This window comes from Equus quagga, chromosome 3, assembly GCF_021613505.1.
Source record: "Equus quagga isolate Etosha38 chromosome 3, UCLA_HA_Equagga_1.0, whole genome shotgun sequence".
Classification (NCBI taxonomy): Eukaryota; Metazoa; Chordata; class Mammalia; order Perissodactyla; family Equidae; genus Equus; species Equus quagga.
Genome location: NC_060269.1, coordinates 8,023,626 through 8,046,642, shown reverse-complemented (window position 1 = coordinate 8,046,642; position 23,017 = coordinate 8,023,626). Strand labels below are relative to the sequence as shown.

The following is a 23,017-nucleotide window of genomic DNA, read 5'->3' as shown; positions in this document are numbered from 1 at the left end:
TCTAACATAAATTTTATAATGGCGAAAAATGCTATTTCAGGTAGCGAAGTCTGATTTGCATAGATTTCTAAGTAAATATTGCCTACAATAACATGAGGAAAGAGTATTACCCCTACCAATTGTTGGTAATACCCATGAACAGAGGTTAAGAAAATCATACCAAGAGTAAATATATCCCAGAAGAAGAGATTAGACAAAGTTCAATTATTTATCATTAGGCAAGTATAAAAAAAGGGGAGGTTTGGAAATTGGGAGTAGGGTTTTCCTAGCATGACAGAATGGCCGTAGGAATGTGCTTTAGAAGTACTGAGAAATATAGTATGAACCTTGGGGGGAATGTACAGATTTCAGTAAATTTCTAGGGATGAGCATCAAATGGTAGGGTAGTAAATATGATGCTAAGTAAACAAAAGGCAGTCCAATAGAAATATGATTTAAAACGTTGAAATAAAGATAATTTGAGGAATTCCTGATACTTGTTTCTATATGTTCTATAGATAAAGTTGTATCTTAGTCACAAATAGTCTTGGCAAAATCTGTCTTTCATTATTAGGGAACTTTTGCAGTTGAATACTTACAAGTTCATCGTGTGGGTGCAGGCGCCATTAATAAAGATTTGATGAGCCTGAAGATACTATTATGCTTAGAATGTTTTAAATATCCTCAACTAAGTTTCTTTTTCTCCTCTTCCAGCAACGTTCTACTGTTGCTTCCATGATGCACAGACAGGAGACTGTAGACTGCTTGAAGAAGTTTAATGCCAGGAGAAAACTAAAGGTAAGACATTCTACATATTTGTGGGGAAGTGGATTTGGCAGAGTGAGAAGTGAGATTCGCTCTGAGGAAAATAACTTTTAGCAAAGGCTTTTAAAGGTGTAGACCTTGATTCTCTTATTCTTCTTCTGGGTCTTGAGAAAATGGAATATACACCAGAATTAAACCCACGCTGAAGGGCTAGGATCAGTGTGGCCATGTGTGCTGTGGTCCTCCCTTCAGTGGAAAACAGCTGTGCCATTTGATCATCAGAATCTGGCCGCACATGGGGGGACGGTCCTGGCCTTGTGAGACACAGGCCTGCTCCTCTCAGAACACCAAAACACAGAAACAACCAAAAACCCCCTGACTGGAAGGAGGGCTAGGAGGTTTGTCATCAAAGACTATGGATTTGTTAGGTCGAAGATTTGCAGAGGTGACGTTAATTTTGTATTCTTATTTCTCTGACAGGGTGCCATCTTGACAACTATGCTGGCCACGAGGAATTTTTCAGGTACATGTGTTAAGAACTCTGCTCCTATCCTCTGCTCTCCTCTTAAGTAGTCTTTTTGGAGTTAAAAAAAAAATCCTAATAATTAGAAAAACACTGTTGTTCAGTAATGCAAATGTGTGGCATGAATTCCTTCCACACCCATGGCTGCCATTAGGAATCTGCCCGGTGCCCTGTCCACAGAGACGTTAGGCATGTGACTTCACTCCCAGCAGAGCACTGTCTAGGCAGCCCTGCCACTGGTCAGTGCTGGTCTAGGACTTGAAACCATCTGTCATCCTTCTGGGGTGCACACAGGCTGTGGAAATATGTACTCCCTCATCTGGGAGCTCAGCATTTTGAACCTAGAATTAATTATTTCATAAAGTAATAACTGAATACTTTTTTTTTTTGTCTCATTCTCATAGGGAATCCCAATAAGCAAGATTTTTAAAAGACTACCCTTATTGAGGAACCCAGTTCGTTAGGCCTAAGTTCTTTCAAAAGGACAGTAGTATCTTGGCACGCTATGAGAATGGTTACAACTTTCAAAGGTATCTAAACTCAGGAATTTACAGAGGATCTACCCACAGTAATATCATAGGATAATAAACATTCCTCGAAATGATTCCATGGTAAAAATAAGTTTGTTAGTTAACAGGCTAAAAGAAGGTAAAGCATTTCTTTATTGTAGGAGTGACTCTCCAAAATCGACATAAAGTATACATTATTTACATAAATTATTTGAGTTTTGGAGCCCCTTCTTTGATAGATTATCTCAAAGGACCAGGTTTCCAAAAATAAAAATGTTGGTAAATGCCAGTCAGTCTTGTGTACGGGGAGCGACTGAAGCAGTGAGAAAGCTGCGCTTACTAAACTTAGTATTTGGCTGATTAGACTTGGAACAATTGTCCAAAGATTGTGCCAGAAATACTACTATTTTACCTTGCTTACCGCTTCCTGAGAGTGATGAGCAGCATCTAATTATCCAGCGATTTCTTCAGGTCTTTATTCCTGCTGCATACTTACCCAGGGTATCGCAGTGATTGGAGGTGATGAGCCGTTTCATCATCAGATGTTCTTCAAACTTGTCAGCCAATTTCTAGATATTGTTTACGATTGTATTAAATGGTCACCTCTTGTCCCCCGTTGTGTTTAGTTATAGATAATGTGAAGCCATAGGCAGCTTTCCAAAGGCTTCCGCTGAGCTGTTCAACAACAATAATAATACAATGAGTAATGCTGCAAATTGAGGGATTGTGTTAGTCAATTGTATGTATTTTGTCCAGTTTGTTTAGTGTAATAAAACTGTTACTGCCTTTGTCAAGTTACCTGTTTTATGAACATTTGATTAATATAGTTGACATTTATATGGGTGAGTTCAATGTCATCTTATTAAATATATATACTATATTCAAATAAATATTTCACTGTGGCCCAATAATTAGTGAATCACTAAAAGTTAGGATGATTTATATATAAAATTTATGTCTGTATTGTTATTAACAAATTAACTTGAAAAGAAAATCTCCAGAATTAAGATTATGTGTTTTGTTAAAGTGTTAAAGACACTCTTAAGCATAATTGGGCCTTTGTTAATAAATGCACCCATATATAGAAGCTTTTTGTTTACCTCATTTTCCTTTTCATCATCGTGTAAACTAAAAACTCATGACTAATATGTGGATTTTATATTGTTTCTGAATGTCTTAGCATGAAAAGCAAACTTTTTTTTTAATCCATCATTTCAAAACCAACTGAATAACATTTGACCCAGTTACATCTTATACTTGATATTGCATTTTAGTTTTGAGTATTTTATTCATTCTGTTTCATTGCCAAACATGTTCTTTAAAGTAATTTGTCCATAAGTATATGGTTATAAAGTTGTTTTTATTTTTTCTTTTCTCCCTGTATGTGGAATGTATTTCTTGTGAGGTAAGGTAAATAGTAACCAAAAGGGACGTTTCTGCATCTCCCAGGCAAATCCCTGCTTACCCCGAATCATCGTCTTCTCTTTGCTTGCTGTTGCAATTCCAGTTATTCTCAGTTCGCTTTCTAACCTATTAACTGCCGCAGGACTGACCTAATACTGCTTTTCAGCCCCAGGCAACCAGTAGTATAGCTAAGGCAACTATTTCTTACAATTTCAATTAATAATAAATTAATAGCTTTGTTGCTAAAGACTAAATAAAATTAACATTTTTGTATGTTAAAAATAAATAATAATTTAAAATTATACCAAAGTGATATCGAAATAATGTCCCAAATCAAATGGATGTCAGGAAATTACATGTTCATGCAGTTCTCTTATAGCCAGTTATTTCCATTTCAGACGCCAAATGCTGTTCTGATTTACTTAAATAATTCTGTATACAGTTCATTAACATTGAAGGGAAGCATGTGTGTGTGCTTTGTCCTGCATATTAGTGAATGTTCCACACTTGGTGTACTAATTGTCACTGATGGTTATATAATTTGTTCACTATGTATGTACCCATTCAAAGTAAATTTTCTGAAAGGATGACTTTACCTTTTAATAAACTCACAAAGTCCAGTAACAGAAAGAATGCTAAAAGTGCCCCTCCAAGAAATTGAAGCTTCATAAAAGACCATATACTTCAGTTCTCTGATTTAGTTAAAGATTTCATTTTGTTTGATACCTCACGTCAAATTTTTGATTTTTTTTGTTTTTTTTTTTTGAGGAAGATTAGCCCTGAGCTAACTACTGCCAATCCTCCTCTTTTTGCTGAGGAAGCCTGGCCCTGAGCTAACATCAGTGCCCAGCTTCCTCTACTTTATATGTGGGACGCCTCCCGCAGCATGGCGTGCCAAGCAGCACCATGTCCGCACCCGGGATCTGAACCGGCGAACCCTGGACTGCCGAGAAGCGGAACGTGCGAACTTAACCGCTGCGCCACCAGGCCAGCCCCAAATTTTATGATTTTTAATTTTTCAACGTAAAAGGCTTTTGTTTATGAAGCCTGTCTATTCTGATTTTGAAGTATAAAAGAATACGTAATGCCTTTTTTTAAAAGGTCATATGCTAAGCATTTGAAAAATTTGCTCTGGGTCAATAATATACCATTTCATTTTCAATATAGTTAATATTTTTTATGAAAATGAAATCTAATTTCAAATATATATTTTTTAAAAAGATGTTATTTAGCCAGGGCAAATTTTCACAAATGAGTTTTAAACCTCTAGAAAGAGGGCTTACGTGGCAGAACTGACATGGTCACCCTACTTGTGGTGTGAATGAACATGTAATACGATCTGTAAGCTGATGTCTGAAGACTGAAATCAACTTTCTGGATTACAAAAGCATAGTCCAGTTAAAGTTCCAGTATCCTTTTCGCAACCAACAGTGAAATAAAGTCCAATAACATAACTTGCAAAGTGTTCAATTATATGCAATGAACTAAATAAGTATTTAGTTCTAAATTTGATGTGGCAAAACCAAGAAAAGTGATACTGTGTTTCAATGTCCTGTAAGCTCGCGCTCATCAGTGTGACCTTGATAACTTGGCGTATGTTGGCCATAACTCAGTAAAGGTGGTAGAAGGAAACAATGCCCTTGTTTTGTTGCCTGGCTGTGGGTTTCTGTGGATAACTCACTAAACTGATTTTACTCTCACTTTGCAGCAGCCAAGAGTTTGTTGAAGAAACCAGATGGAGTAAAGGTAAGTTAAACAGGTGCTCCTGAAATCACTTCTGACTTTCAGATGCTGGATAATTTTAAAATGTTAAATATAAGTCCTAAGTCTCTGCAGCTTGTATTTTTTATAGTTCCTGATAAAGGATGCAGGTTGAAGAATAAAATAATTTAATATGCAAAGATGACGAACATTTATACCAAGAGAAGCTGTATTTTTTCTATTTTATTATATATTAAATAATCATGACAAAATATTACTTTTATATTGAGTTGCTATAGAAACTGAATGTCTAAATCCTCTCTGCTTTACTATAATCCCAGAATATCATGGTGACCTGAACATCTGTGAAAACCAAATGCTTTTCCAAACAGTTATGCTGTATTCTTTGAAGCCTGCTGACATATATAGCCTGGAAAAAAATGAAATCATTTGGTATGGGAAATCGAACGTCAAATGACTAAATTTCTCTGTTTGGGCAGTTTTTATAAAGGTCTTAATTGTTCCTGTGCTTCTATCATAAGGTATTGAGAGACATACTCAAGATGTATAGTCTGAACAAATACTAGAAAAATTTTCCGAGAAAGATAACAGCAGGATATTTTGACTTTCTTGGACTTCTAAACAAAATAATACAACTCATTTTCTACTGATTCTATTTTGTTTCATGAGAATTTACCTTTGATTGAATGTAATCTTATATTTGCATTGCTTATCTTTCCAGATTATTACTAAATGTTTTATTTCTTTAATCTTTTTCTTTCTCTTCCAATGGCAGATGCCTACATTCCATATGAACACTTCAACATTCTTGGGAATTAGTTAATATTCTAACATTTGAACTTGACCCAAAGTCGGGTGGTCAATTCATTTTGAAAATATAGCATAGAAAACCATTTGTCACTTCTTATGTTCGTGCCCAGCCATTTCTTCACCACCTGTCTCTGTGTGATTTGGGGAATTTCTGGAGCTTTGGTGACCATGCCATTGTGATCCCTTAGGAGGGCACTTGCCGTTGACCAATTGCCTTCCTCGACCTGTGATATTGTCTTCCTTCTGCTTAGTGTATCCAGTTTAAATTTCAGTAATGACTGTCAATGTCTGCCTTTTTCCCAATGTTACATTGGTGGAAATGTGATATTTTAGATTTTCCAAATGTTTTATTCTCCTATGTTTTTCTGTACCGTTCAGGGATGCAGGGCTCACAACTCCTATTGAGAGATTTATTGTCACTAGTCTCCTGATATAGAAAGAAACATTTCCAGAGCTATTTTCTTCTAGTCAACTTATAACTCCTCTTTAAAGACAAAATTATTCTGTGCTCCATGCTTTGATACTTTCAAAATTCAACCGGCCATGTGTTTTTCTTTTCCTTTCTCTCTGACTGGTCAATTCAGAAAAGGAAGTCCAGTTCGAGTGTTCAAATGATGGTGAGGATTTCTATCTCCCAGATTTCTCCTCCTGTGAAAATTCACACTTAGGAATAAAACAATCTTGTGTACCTAAGTTAGTGTAAGTGGAAAGAGTGTAGGACCGTTACAGGTCAGTGTTAATTAACTATCAAAACACAGCACTCATGTTCACTTAGAACAGTTTTTCTTTGAAATTGAATTTTTTAAATATGTGAAAAGTTTATACCTTCATCCATATGATATTATCTTTTACAAGGAGAAAGTCCAATTTCCTCTTGAACCTGAAGAGACCATGATATAATTAATGTCTATTTATTGATAAGTGAAGAAACACTGTAGAATTATTTTTAAATGATGATCATGATTACTAAAATAGGAGTGCTTCTTAGTTCAGATACACCATAATACACCTACCATGGAGTTTATAAATAGTGTGAAAGTGTTCTTACAATGGACCATCCTAGTTAAGTATGTTTAGAGGAAATATTTACTAACGTCAAATAGGAATATCTCGCCCATGTGTCATGAGAATAAGTCAGTGCAGCATCTGAAGATCTGGCTTGATTCATTTTTTTTTTTTTTTTACTCTTTAAGAAAAATACTCGGCTTCCATAATATAAAATAACTACATTTCACAGACAAAAGTGCCAGAGTTCTTGTATGTTTAAAAGACAGCTATAGTTGAACCCATTCTTGGTATTTGAATCTTTAAAAGGAAGTCTTCCTAGCCTTTTACTTGGAAATTTCTCCTGTTATTTTTCAGTTAATTAATATTACAAAAACCTTCAAAAGATTTCCCATAGCAAAAAAGAATCATTAAGCTAGTCTTTACATTAACAAAAATTTTTTAACTGCACATTTAAATACAACTAAATGTGCACAACTAAATATGTGGTTGAGGCACATACTCGTGTAACTCACATTTGCCACGCCTGGCAATAAAGGATGGCTCATCGAGACAGAATGGCTTTCAGTTGGAAGACCTGATGCTGTGTGTGTGCTGTGTATCGTATGTGTGAACATGTGTATGGGTGTGTGTTGTGTGTGTGTGCGTTCTTCTGCAGATACGTATGTGTGCATAGGTGTGCCTGTGGGACATTTTCACTAAAACAAAGCAGCTCTTGGCAACCATATCCTAGAAAGAAATCAAGCCTCTTGTCTCAAAACAGAAATAAAAATCTCTCAGTATATTTCTCTTTCATTCTTTGCATCCACTGATATAAACTGAATATAGCATATTGAATCCATGTGGTGCTTTAATCATCAGTACCTCTGATCATGTGATAAGAAGTCAGCTGTGTTTTGCCAAGCATTCTTTCTGATAGGAAATTATTTGTGTCTGCATCCCGCCTCTTTTCTCATGTATTTTATACTAACATAAATACTGAATTTTGATCCCTCTTTAATAGACTCCATTATCTCTTATCTTTTTGGCTGTTGCACAAATTTTGTGTTATATTCTGTGAACTTATATTTAAAGAAAAACTGTAAACAAACTATCTGCAAAATATAGATTGATGGCTTAACATTTAAAGAGTTTTCCAGTAAAGGATACTAAAAGTTTTCTCTCTTTTCCTGCATGTCACAGAGCACAGTGTTAGAGCTTATTTAAATAATATTGATACCAAATAATCACACAAATGTGAATGAATAGAAAAGCAAAATATTACATACCTAAATTAATATCTTTAACCTCCTATCTTCCACGTAGTGCTAGTGTGAATATGATCTATAGGTATAAAATATGGAATTAAAAAATTCTCATAGAGTCCAAACAATTAAATTCGTGTAATTGCTTGTAAATACTCATTTGCTATTCGTTTATTTTATGCAGTGTCTTTTTCTCTTTAAGTCCTTAAGTACATTTATAGTAAAATTATAGGGTGTATTCGTTTAGATAATAATATGTAAAGAAAATACCTAGATAATATAGTGCAAGAAAATGAATGTTAATTTATATTTGTTTGAGAACCATATGTAAGTTGTCATGCATGAGTTTACGTGAATGTTGATTATTACTTTTTAATTTTTGATTCTTTAGTGCCCAAACTCAGCTGTCGTTTCAAGTTGCCACTTGTCTACAAAGAGTCTTCTCTGTGGGCCCGTTACGATAATTATTGACCCTCTGAATTGCTTTCACAATGTGGCTTCCGTAGTGACAATGATCTCTTCTTTAAGTTCAAACCCAATTATGTTAAACCAGAGGAGTGATATTACCAAATATAGTCTTCAACAATAGCAGTAACACTTTGACAGAAAATATGTAGTTTTCCTCTCAAACAACGTTGAAAAATAAAGTCTTTTTACATTGAGTATTTGCCCATTTGTAATTGAAGATGTGTTTTTTAAAGGCGACCAAGAGTTATCATTTTTTAAAAAATATAAATCCTGAATTTCATCAGAAGATGAGTTTTTTAATTGGATGCCTACTAAACAAAGTGATGATGGTTCCCCAGAGAAAGACAGTGTATGTGTGACTTCAGGCTCAAGAATAAAATGAAAAAAGGAATGTATTCCTAACAGTGAACAATTTGAAGCTGGGAAGCAGAATCCAACTTGAAGAGTATGAAAATGTTTCTGTCATTTCATACTCTGAAACTTGATTTGAGCTCCATTGAAGCAGCTCTTTGTTTGCTAAGGTGGCACAGCCAAAGCAGCCAAGTCTGTTTTATCATTCCATCATCACAGACACTAGCCTGTGTGTGACCATCGGAGACTAGACCTGATCATCATTCCTGTCAGTCCTCACAGTGTCTTTCATGTTCGTCTTCAGTGGCTCTTTATTTTCATGTCTATATCTCCATGTAGACATGCTGCATATAGAGACATTGGCTACCCAGGGGTTTAAGGCATCTCTGTTTCTATTTTCTGCATACCTACAGATAAACAACAAAGCCAACGTGGTAACCAGCCCCAAAGAAAATATTCCTACCCCGGCGCTGGTATACCTGGACTCTTTGTAACCCTTCTTAAGTTCTTTACTGTTTTCTGTTGTTTCTCTCATTTGCTTTCACTATATAGATACATATATATAAATATTTTCTTTTGTTGGGTTTTGTTTTTGTTTTTGCTTTCTCTAAGATGAAAAACGTTCTTTTTTTTGTTTTCTTTTTGTTAAGGTAGTTGTCAAGCAGTGTGTTTCTAACATAAGATGACCTCATTTCATTGTCGAGCATTGTATTGATAGCTGTGGTCTCTGTAGTTGACATCGTTGCATGCTGCCTTAGAAATGCAGTAGAATGCGCTTTCGTGGCTCTTAGCTCTTCTTCTGATGATAGCTCTAGATTATGCAGACAATGGTTTCTTCCTTTCATGATGCAATGTTGACATCAAGGAGAGCTAAGGGGATGATTGCTAGACAACTGTAAATGTAGACCTTATTCAGAGTCCTCATTTTCCTCTTATTAAAAGACAGCAGGGCTTTGTAAGACCTCACCTTCTGAGATAAAGAGGTACTAGATAATTTAAGGCTTTTTGTTTGTTGTGTTTTAAATTAAATTATCACTGTTTCACTTTAATCCAGAGAATGAAATTGCATATCTGAGAGCTTTGTGTTATCAATGGAAAATAGTTTTGTCATTTCAATCAAATTCACACCATTCACAACTAAATCAGTTTAACACTTTGAGACAGTGTTGTTAAAATTTGAGATTTGAATACTGGCATTCAGTGCTCTGAGTTCCATAATATTTCCCCCAAACTATTCCATATTTTGATTTATGATTTTCATAAATGTTTCTGATTTTCTGCTGTGCTTGGTACTGTTATTTCAAATAAATTGAAAATGTTAGGGGATTATTTCACTTGGGTTGACCGAAGGCTCAAATTAAAAACATTTAAAGGAAGGATACACCAAGATAGCAAGTTACCTATTAGTAAAAAAGAGTGTTGATCACACCTCTAGCCGGGAAAAGGAAGAAAGGAAGCAGTGAATATGTTCTCTAAGTACAGCAGCATAAACTGTGGTGGAGAGGAGATCCGAGAGCAGGGAAGGCACTTGCGGTTGTAGTAACACCCGGTTACTGAGACATCATGTAATGAAAGTGCCAAGCATGCCCTTAACGTATGGACACTGAATCGTTTTTTAAATCAGTTAGAGTGTTATTTTCCATGTGGGAATATTTCTTCAATTTTCTAGTAGAAAGCAATAGGAGGAATAATATTTTCTTCATGGAAAAGCATGACTTTACAAGGAAATTTTCTGTATATATAGTCCATGAAGCAGAAATTTCTTTTATCTATGAATTAACACAGAATTTAACAGGAACTATATCTCAAATTATGGTGATTATACAATTAGTTCTAGAACCCTTTAAATGAACTTTTTAAACGTTCCTTAGACTTTCTTATGGACCTTTGAAATAGATTCTTTAGGATAACCCCTTTTTTAAGCGTGGTCCAATGGTTGTAGATTTTCCAGGGGTATTTATCTGTGTATTAACTATAGTGATGACACCATAATCAATTCTCAAAGCACTACAGCTGAAAAATATCTTCACAAGAATTTGAGATTATCTCAAAGAGTTCCAGTCTCCAGTGTCCTTGGCTAGTTTCCCATGGGGCAGATATTAACAGGCTACTTATTAAAGAAGAAAGGAAAGCTCTGTCTGGTACAGGACTCTGTGAAACAGTGAGTGCCTCTTTAGGTCTCCAAACTTCAAAGCCTTGTCTGTGTGCTGATCACGAATAAGGTCTTTGCATGCTGCTGCTGGGTGCTGAGGTGTCCTCTCTCATGGGTGCACCAGGGAGATCTTTCATCAGAGATCTTGTCAGCTGCGACCTCTGACGGTAGTTAACATCGCTTAAGCTCTTGTCACTATTTAGTTTTGTCAGCTGGCTCACTCTGCTCTGTCCCTCACACTAGTAAGAATGTACTTACCAATGCGACCTGTTTCTTTCTCTATTTTGTTCTCACTCAGGAGCCCCAAACTACTGTAATCCACAACCCTGATGGAAACAAGGTATTCAGAAAGAATCGACATCATCTTGCTTTAACAAGATTACACATCTCATCAAATATGCAAGCAAAATTAATTCACTATCTAAAAATAGGAAAGAAATTCCTCACCCTTTTTCTGCCACACTTTCTTTTGGGCCTAATTTATCTAGAACTGTACACATATTTTTTTCAAAACAAAAATGAATGACATCTTGAAAGAGAAATGAATTATACCGTTAGTCAATAAAAGTCGGGTTAAATAAAGTCTTCATGTCAAGATGACTGTGTATCTTAAGCAATTCCATCTGGTCTTTTTTTTCCCATGCCTGTCTGTGCATTGTACTGTAGATGTATTCTGCATGAAATTTTAGAATTTCTTGCTATATCATTCCACTGTCTTCAAAAAAATCAATTTGAGCTCATAGGTATTTGTTTAAATGTTGCTTTTATTTATTCTTTTGTCATAGTGTTTTTTTCTTTTAATTTCTTGTTGATGTTGTTTGGTGTGAATTTGGGGAGAATCAGGCTGTTTCACTTCTTGTGAAATATGTTTGTTTTTGTTGAGTTATATGCCTTCAGTAGCAGACGTTTAACCACTTACACTGTAGGAAGACTGTGATGTTTCCTATCTGTTGTAAATTGTTCGCATAGCATGTTAACTAAATAACAGTACTTGCATACACGTCTATAGGATGAAAGGAGACATTTTCTGAATGTACACCATGTTCCCAGTTTATTACTTGTCATACAGTATTATATCTCTAAGGGGAGGAAAAAATACTTCTTATACTTTTCTCAAATATTAAATGTAGTCATGGGTCTTCTCCTCATTTTTATCAACAATGTTTAAGGCTTAGAAAACACATTTCCTCTGGCTTAACATTTCGTTGATCGATATTAAAATCATTGAAGTAAAAAACATGAAGTGTTCTTTCTTTATTATGAGATGTATTTTATAGTCATGATACTTAAAGTGTTCTAAGTCCCTAAAAGACATGAGGTAGTCAGGAGCATCACATATGAGAACAATGTTTTCCAACATCATTAGCAAATGAAAGACCAAGCATAGCAGCTGGAGTGGACGCTTCGCTAGCTCTAGCTATGTCATTTGTAAGAGTTGCTGCATGATATTCCCTGCTTACATGAAGTAGTTTTTTTACAGTGCATGGGTTTACCTTCATCTCGAGTTTCAGTTGAACACTAGGGCACGTTAAGAAACGCATGAAGACTCTTTGCTTTGGTTTTGTGTGTATGGAGACTCTGGATACATCTTTAATTAATCAGTCTGTCCCTTTGGTTTAAATATTACATATGCTGTTTATATAAATTGATTGCTTTTTTGAATACTGAATCTCTAAAAGGACACTGACTGGCGTTTGCATCGTTTTCCAAAATCTGTTTTTCATCACTGAGCACGTAGCTATTGATTAGAAGTTTGTTTCCAACTTTTTTCAGCTCTATCCTTTAATCATTTCAAGTAGAAAATTGTGTTTTTCTTATGAATATTACTAAATTTCTTTGCTAGAAAATATTTTATTAGTACATTATTAGTGGAAAAATTTATTGAATCATTTTAAGGAATGTATTTTATTACTGGCAGTTACAGTGTCCTTTTAAGTGTGCTTATTAATTTTCAACTTCGTTTATAGTTTTACAGAGAAATAGCTTTATCTTTTCATGATGGGAGCAGGTTTCGTATCAGGAACAGCCAGTTTCTAATATAGAAATTAATGAAAAGAATATGATTGTCCTTGAAAGTAAATTATTCATTATAATTCCATTGTGCTGACCACAAACATGGAAGTTCTTCTTAAAGGCACTTTTAGCATATCTCAGCTTAGTACCCTCAGCTTCTTCATCAAACCATGTGGTGAAATGCTTTCTCTCTTTACAAACAAATAAGGCAGACAAATGGGCTGTGAATTCAGTGCTTAATATAGTGACTTACACAAAGAAGGGACTATTTTACTCATTAATTGGGAATTAAAATTGTTCTATTTTAAGATTCAAAGTCATTAGGCTAATATATTCACTTTTTCATCAATACATAGAAAAAGCACACCTTATGGGGCACTGTAACACAAACACATCTTTACCCAGTTCTTAAAATAATTTGCATACTTCAGCTGCTTCTCCAAATCACCTAGATTTATCCTGCTTCAGAGATTAGACAGCCAGAGTACTCCCTTTTTTCAATGTTTGCAGCATTTGGCATTTTATTTCTGTTAAAACCACATAATGTATTTGTCCATTTGCATGTCAGCATATGCACACAGCCTGCTGAAGAATTTTGCATGATATATACATCACTTGCCAATTTTCTAAGAAGAAAATCAGTCAAACTATTCATTGTTTGCAACTTAAAGTGCGTTTTCTTCTCAACAGGAGTCAACAGAGAGTTCAAATACAACAATTGAGGATGAAGATGTGAAAGGTATGATTAAGCCGGGAACAGAAAATTGTAACTGAGATTTCCATATATATCAGAAAAAAATATCTATTTGTTGCAAATGACTAATGAGTTTAGGAACTAGGACACAAAAATAATTTTCTTTTTGCAAGTACATTATTGTTTTGGTTATATGTATTGATTTTGTCAATTTTTTTCACATTTTCTGTTTTTAAATTATAGACAGTGTGTGGTATATTCAAGCACATTGTGCTTTTAAACTAGTAATGACTGTTTAGAAACATAGTATCAAAAGGAAATATAAAAATGTATTACATACATTCATGAAACCTTCCAGAAAACAATTTATATTCAAGAATGGAATATGTAAATAGGCTTTTTTTTTTTTAAACTTGGAATGGTCTTGAGTGGGTGTCAATGGAATTTCACATTTGGCAGCCGTTTTTGGGGGGTGGGGTGAGGAAGATTGGTCCTGAGCTAACGTCTGTGCCAATCTTCCTCTATTTTATGTGGGACGCTGCCAGAGTGTGGCTTGATGAGTGGTGCTAGGTCCGCACCTGGGATCCAAACCTGCAAACCATGGGCCACAGAAGCAGAGCAGGCCAATTTAACCACTGTGCCAGCCCCTTTGGCAGCCTTTTTATCCTGGTTTTCAAGTGCTTTCCTAATATATACTTGCCCTCCATTCAGTTCAGTTGCCCAAGTTCTTTTAGCTGCACACAAGTCATTGCCAGCGTTTCTACTGACGTCTTCTTAGTGCCTCTGCTCACGCACACTAAACACACGTTTGCAGTTAGCTTACTTCTTTTTGGGCTCTTGCTATTTTAGAAGTATTAATTTCGCTTCAATTGCTTTGCAGTTTTCTATTCTCATTTTTGTAATTCATTGCACATAACTACAGTTTCTACAGGCCACTTGTCTAGAAGCCATTCCAAAAAGGGATGGTAGCAATAGAGATATTTAAAACAGAGGTATTAAAGGAAAAGAAGTTTAAAATAAATTCAGAGAAATGATCCATCAGTGCTTAAACCCTATCTGGAAAGATTATTTTCCTAATATTATCACGTAGGCTTTAATTCTGTAGGTGGTATTAGTACAATACAGTCTTGAAAAATTATATTCGGGTTATAGAATAAAGAATGGGGAATTTCTCAGATCAAGGAAACATATAGGCAATTTAGGAAATAAAAATGGCTAGAGACCACAAGTTGCCAGTCACCTCTGCTGATATTTTCCTCTTGGTTGAGTGGAACAGCCAACACTGTTAAAGTGTTCCCTGTTTATATGACTAGCTAGAGGTAGTCAGTCATTATTTTTCACAACGGGAAGGTGCATAGCTGTGTCAAGGATGTTATTCAGTAGGTCTGTTCATCTCATTCTTGCCCCTGAGCTAAACTGAAGTAATTTTTTGAATCATTGATGCCAGCCATATTAGGTAAAGAGAATCCTTTTTTTAACCAAAGGAGCAGATGTGCCATTTAGCTTTCCCAGTGATTCAGAAAGCATCATCTTTATATTTTGGGTTCATTAGCCATTTCAGCCAAGCAAAATGTTTATATGATTTTTTTACATCCTTTCCTTGAGCAACAATCAGAAGGAGGAAATAACCTGTGCATTATCCACTGGAGAGACTGAATCCTTAAATAATTGAATACAGTTAGTTAGGATACTACCAACACCTTACTGTGTGCGGTTCGTGCTCCAAGGAAAATGTTTATTCGTTGGTGCTCACAAGCAGAGTTCTCATAAGTGGTCTTTCTCATCTGAATGTGACTCTTCATTATACTGAGTATTGTTGTAGGGTGATTGCTGTTAACCTATGTAAATATCAGTGTATAAACACAGTCCCTGTCAGTCATACCTTATAGTTTATATGTTTTTGGTGAAATGAAGTTGTATAAGCAGTTCTCAGAAAACAGTCCCTTCTTCAAATCACAATGATGATATAGGTTTCATCTTGGCTCTGGGATTTCACAAATTGAGACAGTATTTGTCTTTATAGTTATGCTGAGCCTATACACATCAAATGTCAGAGAAATTAAGCATAATTTTGAGATCAAAAGATGTGTCCAGTTGATAACTGAGCCCAAAGTGCTTTGGTTTATTTCCTTGAACTCAATGAATAAAATAAGTTTCTGCTCAAATTTACTAGTGTGGATATGGTCACAGAGTCCTAGATAGAACACATTAGGGCTTGTTGGTGTTCTCTTTAAGATCCATACAGCCTTTTGGTGGCTAACCTTCTTAATATTGAACATCAGGAGAGATCCCCCAGAGCACTGTTCTGACTGTGAGACAAATGGTACATGAAACTGTCATAAATGTTTTCCACATACGTATTATTCTGGCGATATGCTTGTATGGGAATTTCTCCATTAATCAGTGCACAGTCCTTAAGAAAGACCCTAATAAATTTCCACATTTGAATGACTGCTGTCTTCTTTTGACTTCAGAGGTTGCTGCAGCTCTAGGTAGATTGGTTAGGGATGTGTTTATTGTCCAGCTCCCTTAGAAGCTAAGTTTACCTATATATCTAGGAACTCACAAAGACCGTCAGTGATAGAACCTGACCAGAACCATGCCCTCTCTACAAAACTGCCTGTCTTCCACGCATACACTTTCCACTCCTATGCCTTCTGTATATAACCCTATTATCAGGGTGAAACACCACACTTTGCAACAGACTCTTAAAGGCATGTTCCCATAGTGCACGCCTGTGTGCAGCCACATGCTCCGCCCATTCCTGCTGGCCGTCCCACCTACACCAACACCTAGACTTACCTTGTTCCATGGTGAGACATGAGCCCTCGAATGCCATCTCACATGCGTCTCGTGCTAGTGCAGTGCACATTCTGGCCCATCCCCAAGGACCAATCAGGCAGTAACAGCTTCTACATCCTTTCCGCTGTAAAGAAACAGAGAGAGAAAAATTAACACATCCTGGTGACATGGCCAAAGGAGGAACTGAGGTGAACCAACAGTAGAGTACCTTTTTCTGGCCTCTTGTGAAGGAAAAAGGTAGAAAGGCCAGCTGTTCTCAAAAGAGGAGGAATGCAGAAGTGTCATAGGTTAATGGTCCTCACATTCGGGGGAACCTGGAGTACCTAGAGAGCCAGGATTTGGAGAAGATCCATTTTCCTTGAGCTCTGCTTGTTAGTTTCCATTCAGAACAGCCTTTGGTTTTCATGAAGCCCCAATCTATGTATTACTCTTGAATTGTATCTAGGTTATCTCGGTTTCTTCATTCAATTAAGCAAATATTTACTGAATGCCTACTGTTTCCCTGAACATCTCCTCTTTGTGAACTAGTCCTATTTAAGAGCTTTCAACAACTTGGAGTCAAACATTCTTCTTTATGCTTTATATGAATCTTTTATGCTATAATTTAGGCCATTTCTCTTATTTAGTTCAGTAGATATCAGAAAAACTTAATGAAAAACTGAGACCCAAGATAAATGTATTTTATGTCTAAAAGTCCTTTTATTTTCTTCTTCTTAAAAACTTTCAGCATTTAGTTACAATCACAACATTTTCCTTCCCAAGCTCACGGTCATCCTGAGGGACTTGCATTGTTTTCCAACTCTTCTTTTTAAAAAGCTTCTAGAGTTTGTTGTTTTCTTTCTCCAAGGCAATGTATTGACTTCCTAATGTTGAACTTTTGAGCAACTTCCTAATTTTGTTCTGTATTCAAAAACCAAATATCATCTCTAATGCTATGTCAGTAAATTCAGCCACAAACTCAGTGTAGTGGAAAGATACTATAGTTTAAAAACAAATGGGAGTCTTAATGAAGCATAGTTATTTCCACAGAAGCAACTGAGATAAAAAATAGCCTATTGTACAATCAAAAAAGAAAAAATTCCTATTAGAATTCACTGGCGTTTTCAAAATATGAATTTTTTTAGGTCTAAAATTGTTGAAATAGTCATTCCGTTTTGAATCCATTTGTAGTAAAGCATTACTTTGATTAATTTCAGGTGTTACAGAACAGCTGCCATCAGTAGCCTTGAATTAGTAGATGGCAGTACTAACAGTGCTGCTCTCTGAGCGTGGGTGGCCCCAAAGCAATGGTCCTTTGGGCACTGTATACATTTGAAGACTGTCCTTTTAGTTTGTGGCTGTAGCCCCAGTTCGCAGGACCTGTCGCTGTTTGCCACAGCGCCTCTCCGCCTCGTACCCTGTCCAGCATCGTTGCTCAGAGCCAGCTCCGTCTTCCTGATGGGAGTGCATCGGTTTGGTCCATTTTCTGCTCTTTCCCAGAATTCCAAGTTGTGCAACACTTGTCAAAGTTGTCCTCCTGTCTGCCCTTATGTCATCTCTGTCACTCATCCTGCTTCCACAATCTCACTTCAGCTCACCGCTCAGCAGCTGCTTGGATCTCTTGCCGCATTTCATCTTTCTTACAGGCCTAAACCAATGGAGCCCTGTACAGCAAACAGAAGTGCATTGCTATAAGATTGACTGTGTGTGGGGACTTCAGTCTTGTTTATCTTTTTCCTTTTGCTGACAAGTACATGATGGTAAGGAAGCTGCATGTTTGCAAAAGGCCCAATTAAGGGCATAGGTGCTGCCACCCCTGTTACCTGAATGGGGCTGATGTTTCATGCCACCTGGATATCATGGTCTCAGCTCATCTACAGAATCACTTGATTAATGAGCTTTCTGTCTTTTGTAAATCTGTACATTAGTGGAGAGTGTGATCACTAAATACGCAGATTTGAAGATTCTCAAATTCTGTTTTCAATGAAAATCTGCACTTCTGTGTAGGAGTCCTTGGGACAGACAATCGCATGGTGCCAGTCTTCTTCAGTTCCACATGCGGTGTGTAACTGAGTGCTTGTCCTGCAGGCATTTCTTACTTCAAGGGAATCTGCAAATCAAGAAACTCCTGGGTATTTTATTTAAGGACCTTTGATAATTCTGTCATTCCGTTAGGTTAAAAGGATCTTAGAAGACCTGTAGTGCAGCGTACACTAACTTCTTTCAGGGTTTCTAATCCAAAATTTGACTTTTAAAAAGGTATTTAGAAAAATTTTTGTCTGCATATGTGTATCTACCCATTGGTCTTTTAACTTTTAAATCAGGATCAGTGACATGTAGGACTGGTACAGGATTGATTCCCCTCTACCACCAGTGTAAAAGTTACTTCGTTTTCTCTTTCTCTTCCTTTTTCACATTCCTTTACTTTACCTCAATACTCACTCTGTTTCTCTTTTTACTCTTTGCCTCCTGCTAGGTTTGCCTCTTACATTTGTCAGTGATAGCCTCAGGCTTGCAGCGGGGCTGGTAAAATACAGGGTCAAAACTGTTGCCAACCCCAGCTTAAAACAAAGTCCAAAATCAAAATGAAACAAATGAAACCAACCAACAAAAACATGTAACTACTCATTTTATCTTTAGAGGAACATAGGTTCATTCTAGATGAATAAACTTCCTCAGTTCAAAGTTTCTATAAATGGCTTTTTTAGCAAGTTTGCAAAACTCTGTATGCACTTTTAGAAAATTCCACAGCAAATAAGGTAGCATTATTTTATTAAATACTGCATAAATTCTAAAAATATGTATCTTGTAAGATTCTTGCCATCAGTTTCTAAATCTTAGATTTTTAACTTTTAATTCATTTTAGTAATTCAGAGTTTTAAAATGTAACATTTACCATTCATAGACATTACTTTATGTGGAAGTTAAAAATAAGAGGTAATCAGACTCCCAACTTGTATAGTCAAAAATCTCATAGTCAGATCTAATTTACATTATAATATAGTTGCATATATATTGAGTGTAAAACGTTGTTTTTTAATGTCTGTTATTCCCATTACCTAATACAATGGTCCAGTTTAATAAGCTGCTAAACTTAAAGTTATGTGCAAGTTTAAAAATACTTTATTGCTCCCTGTTGTCTCCTTTATCTTTTCAGATTATAACTTTGTTACTTTTTTTGCTGATATAAAAAAATATCAGCTAGACTCTGGTTGGAATCTGGAGTCTACACTCTTTTCTAGTTCCAGCCTTTATCCAACTTGCCTTAGTAAGTTGCTTAATTTCCCCGTGACTCAGGTTTACCCAGGTTACAGAATTTAGATATTGAAATCAATAATACAGAGTTGTAAGTTTTTTTTCCTACCCCACTTTAATTCAGTACTATTAATAGAGTTTTATGAGATCTCATATTTTTAAAGTATGTGCAATTATACATTATAAAGTAATATATATAATGCAATATATATGTTAATAATATAAACTGTTCAAAATAATTATAGAAAGACGTTTAATTCAAACTTAAATGTAAGAATAAATCACTGCAGTTTTAGAGAATATTATTACAATGGGGAAAAAAATGGTGTCCACTAACTTGCATATCCAAAATGTTATCATAGCACTGATGGACTGTAAAAGTAGTTCTTTAAAGGCATCCCAGTGAGAATTATTATGGGGATATAGTTCATGTTTCTAAAGTATCTACTATTTAAAATTAACTTAATATCTAAAATTACTATTTGACCTCTTGCATTTCTATGAAGTAGTTGTCATAATTTATGTTTTTGTGCACTGTGAATTTTATATCATTTCAAAATTACTAGAATAAAATAGTTACTTTAGTGAAATACTGCCTCCTTTGCTGAGTTTGTATTACTTTCTAGCAGTAAATACATCTCTAGAAATTATGTGAAATTATTTGTCTGTATCATGTAGTGATTCTTCTTGAAAGTCAGTGAACTGACCTTATTTGTTTGTTTTTCTGGAATGGATTTCTGCTATAATCCTTTTGATGTGCTCAGGAGAAATTAAATCTAAAGTAAAGTAGCCAAAGAAATCAATCTTAGTCCTCTGCATTTTTAGTCCATTCTACCAGTTTACAGGTCATTTGATTTCAGACCAATATGTTAAATGGAGAACTAAGATATTACAAGGAGAAATAGAGAAAGCATTACTGAATGAAGCAGCTTAATGGAAGAGACTATCTAGAAGTCAAAGATTTTTATTATTTGCATCTGGAATAGTAGTATTTTCATTATTCAATTTAGTGCAACAAATATTCTATGGGCACCCACAATGTAAAGTGTTCTGAGACGGCACTGGCCACATCTCTCTTGCCCCCATGAGCAAGTCTAGAAAAGACAAAGATGATTCCGCACGATGACGTACCTTCTTTGTTTGTGGCTGGTATCTAGATAATTCTAAAACAGGGAATAATATAATATGTTCATTAAAAGATAAACATAAGGACATAGCTACAGTCATATGTGAGCAAATATAGAAAATTTCAGATACATACAACACATGTAATTACTATCAAAGAGACCTCTATCTGAAATATTTGGACTCATTAGGTTTTTTTAAAAAAGTTATTGAACACCTACTATATGCTGGACATCGCAGACCAGGCTGAGGCTAAAAAGGCTTGCCTTTTCCTTCCAGGAGTTCTCAGTCTTAGAGTATACTCCTTTATGAAATTCCACCTGCTGGTGCATTTCCCCAATTAATGGCTATTTTGCATTAAAATTGTATTCTATGTTAAAGAAAATTTCTTCCAGACTATTTGAATACAATGTTTGTCCTTAGTGAATTAGGTAGTCTCTCTTTATTTCTTTTCTATGTAATAGTATAACATTTTTCCTTTGGCCGATGTTGTTAAGCAGAATTTGCCAATCCATCATATGAAAATAAGCATCATGTTTAGTATGAAAAGACTGATTTAGTTATTGGGATTGCTATGATTTGTTTTACTGTGGGAAAATTAACACCCCTCCTAGAGCCATATTATCCCAATTATGTATATATGGGTATTTCCGTACCCAAAGAAAACAATTTGCAATATGCAAATACATTTCGATGCTTGGTATAATCTCTTTAGATTAGAACAGACAATTTAAAAATAATGCTTCAGTTTGAACATTCCCAAACTATTCAATTGTTTTCTTTAAAAACAAATATAAAAACTCTCTCTATACTTCATGTTACAAAAGTTATAGATTAAATTATACTTTTAAAACGTTGATGCCCCTGGCCCCTCTCGAAAATATTCCTGTTTTACTCCTCTTCACCTCCATTGCACTATTTTGCAGGCTGCAATGTTTTGATCTAATTGCATTACTCCTAGATATCATGTCTGCAACTTTTTTCCCACATATTCGTGTGCAAACGCCTCTGTGAAACCTGCATTTGATGTGTCTGTGTTGTGTTCTAGTTCCTTGAATACTCAGGGTCATCGTCTCAGCCTTCTTTGTCTCCTGACATTTACTTATGCCCCAGATCCAGTCTGTGAGCAAATCTAACTGGTTGTCCCTTCAAAATACACACAATTGGGGGGGGAGGGGGGTTGAAATTGACTACTTCTCACTAACTCCACTTCCATCAGCCTGGTCCAAGATACCATCATCTTTTGCCTATATTATTGACATAACTTCTTAGCCAGTCTTCTGCTTCGCGTTACTGCCTACAGCCTATTCACAACACAGTAGTCAGAGTGACACTTTTAAAATAGATCGGATCATGTAATGTTTCTGCTCTGTATTCTCCAGTGGCCCCCAAAGCCATTAGAATGGACTAAAAGGCCCTCCGTAATCAGGACCTCCCCCAGCCATGTCTCCTTTACCCTCTGACCTCACCTCCTGTAAGATTCCTCAGGCATACTATCCTGAAACGTTATCAAGCAGGATATGTTCCTGCCTCAGGATCTTTGCACTTGTCATTCCCTGCCTGGTAGGTTCTGATACACACTCCACATGGCTTGCTGCCTCTTCTCTTTTTTAGTCTCTAGTCAAATGTTAGCCTCTCAGATCTTCCTTGATGACCCTGTTTTAAAATGTGTCCCTCCAAATCCAGCGCCCCCATCCTCTTCTGCTCTACGTTCCTCCTAGTATTTCTTGTTACCTGAAATACTGATTTTACGTACTGTTTACTGTCTCTCTTCCTCTATGAGAATGTACGTTTCTTCGGGGCAGAGGTTTTGTCTGTTTTGTCCACAGCTATATCCACAGTACTAGACCAGTGTTTGACAATAGTAGGAATAATAAATACTTAATTGATAGAGGAAGGGAGCATAGTGGATGCCAGTCATGCCATGTCCCAGCGGTGACTAACAAGACTAGAATTCTCTAAAAGTTATGATCACATCACAACTTGCTATCTGCATAGGCTTTTGTCCACATGTCCCCTGACCACCCCAACCCCATAATTTGGGAGCTAAAAATACAGAGAATGCAAATTTAAAAAGCCACAGGGTCATCTTTCCTGTTTGGATGGAACATGTGCTTTGATGCCAAACACAGGAGGTGTGAAGCCCGGCCCAGCCTTTGATCGGCTCTGCAGTCCAGCTGCTCCTGTAAACCTCTCTGAGTCATATGCTCAGTGGAG

The 23,017-nt window shown here is 36.0% G+C and overlaps 1 protein-coding gene across 15 annotated transcripts in view; it reads left to right on the top strand.

Annotated features, from left to right (window-relative positions):
- The window catches only part of CAMK2D (calcium/calmodulin dependent protein kinase II delta), a 289,757-nt gene that overhangs the window by 243,667 nt on the left and 23,073 nt on the right, over positions 1-23,017 (top strand). For 3 of the 15 annotated variants that reach the window (XM_046655896.1, XM_046655890.1, XM_046655895.1), the window contains exons 11-16: positions 694-777; positions 1,225-1,267; positions 4,889-4,926; positions 9,194-9,253; positions 11,231-11,272; positions 13,636-13,684. In XM_046655896.1, coding sequence (XP_046511852.1) covers positions 694-777; positions 1,225-1,267; positions 4,889-4,926; positions 9,194-9,253; positions 11,231-11,272; positions 13,636-13,684 — 316 coding nt within the window. Of the gene's footprint in view, positions 1-693; positions 778-1,224; positions 1,268-4,888; positions 4,927-6,296; positions 6,330-9,193; positions 9,254-11,230; positions 11,273-13,635; positions 13,685-23,017 lie in introns of all 15 variants that reach the window. The other 12 variants (XM_046655892.1, XM_046655897.1, XM_046655893.1 and 9 more) reach the window with 7 other exon arrangements.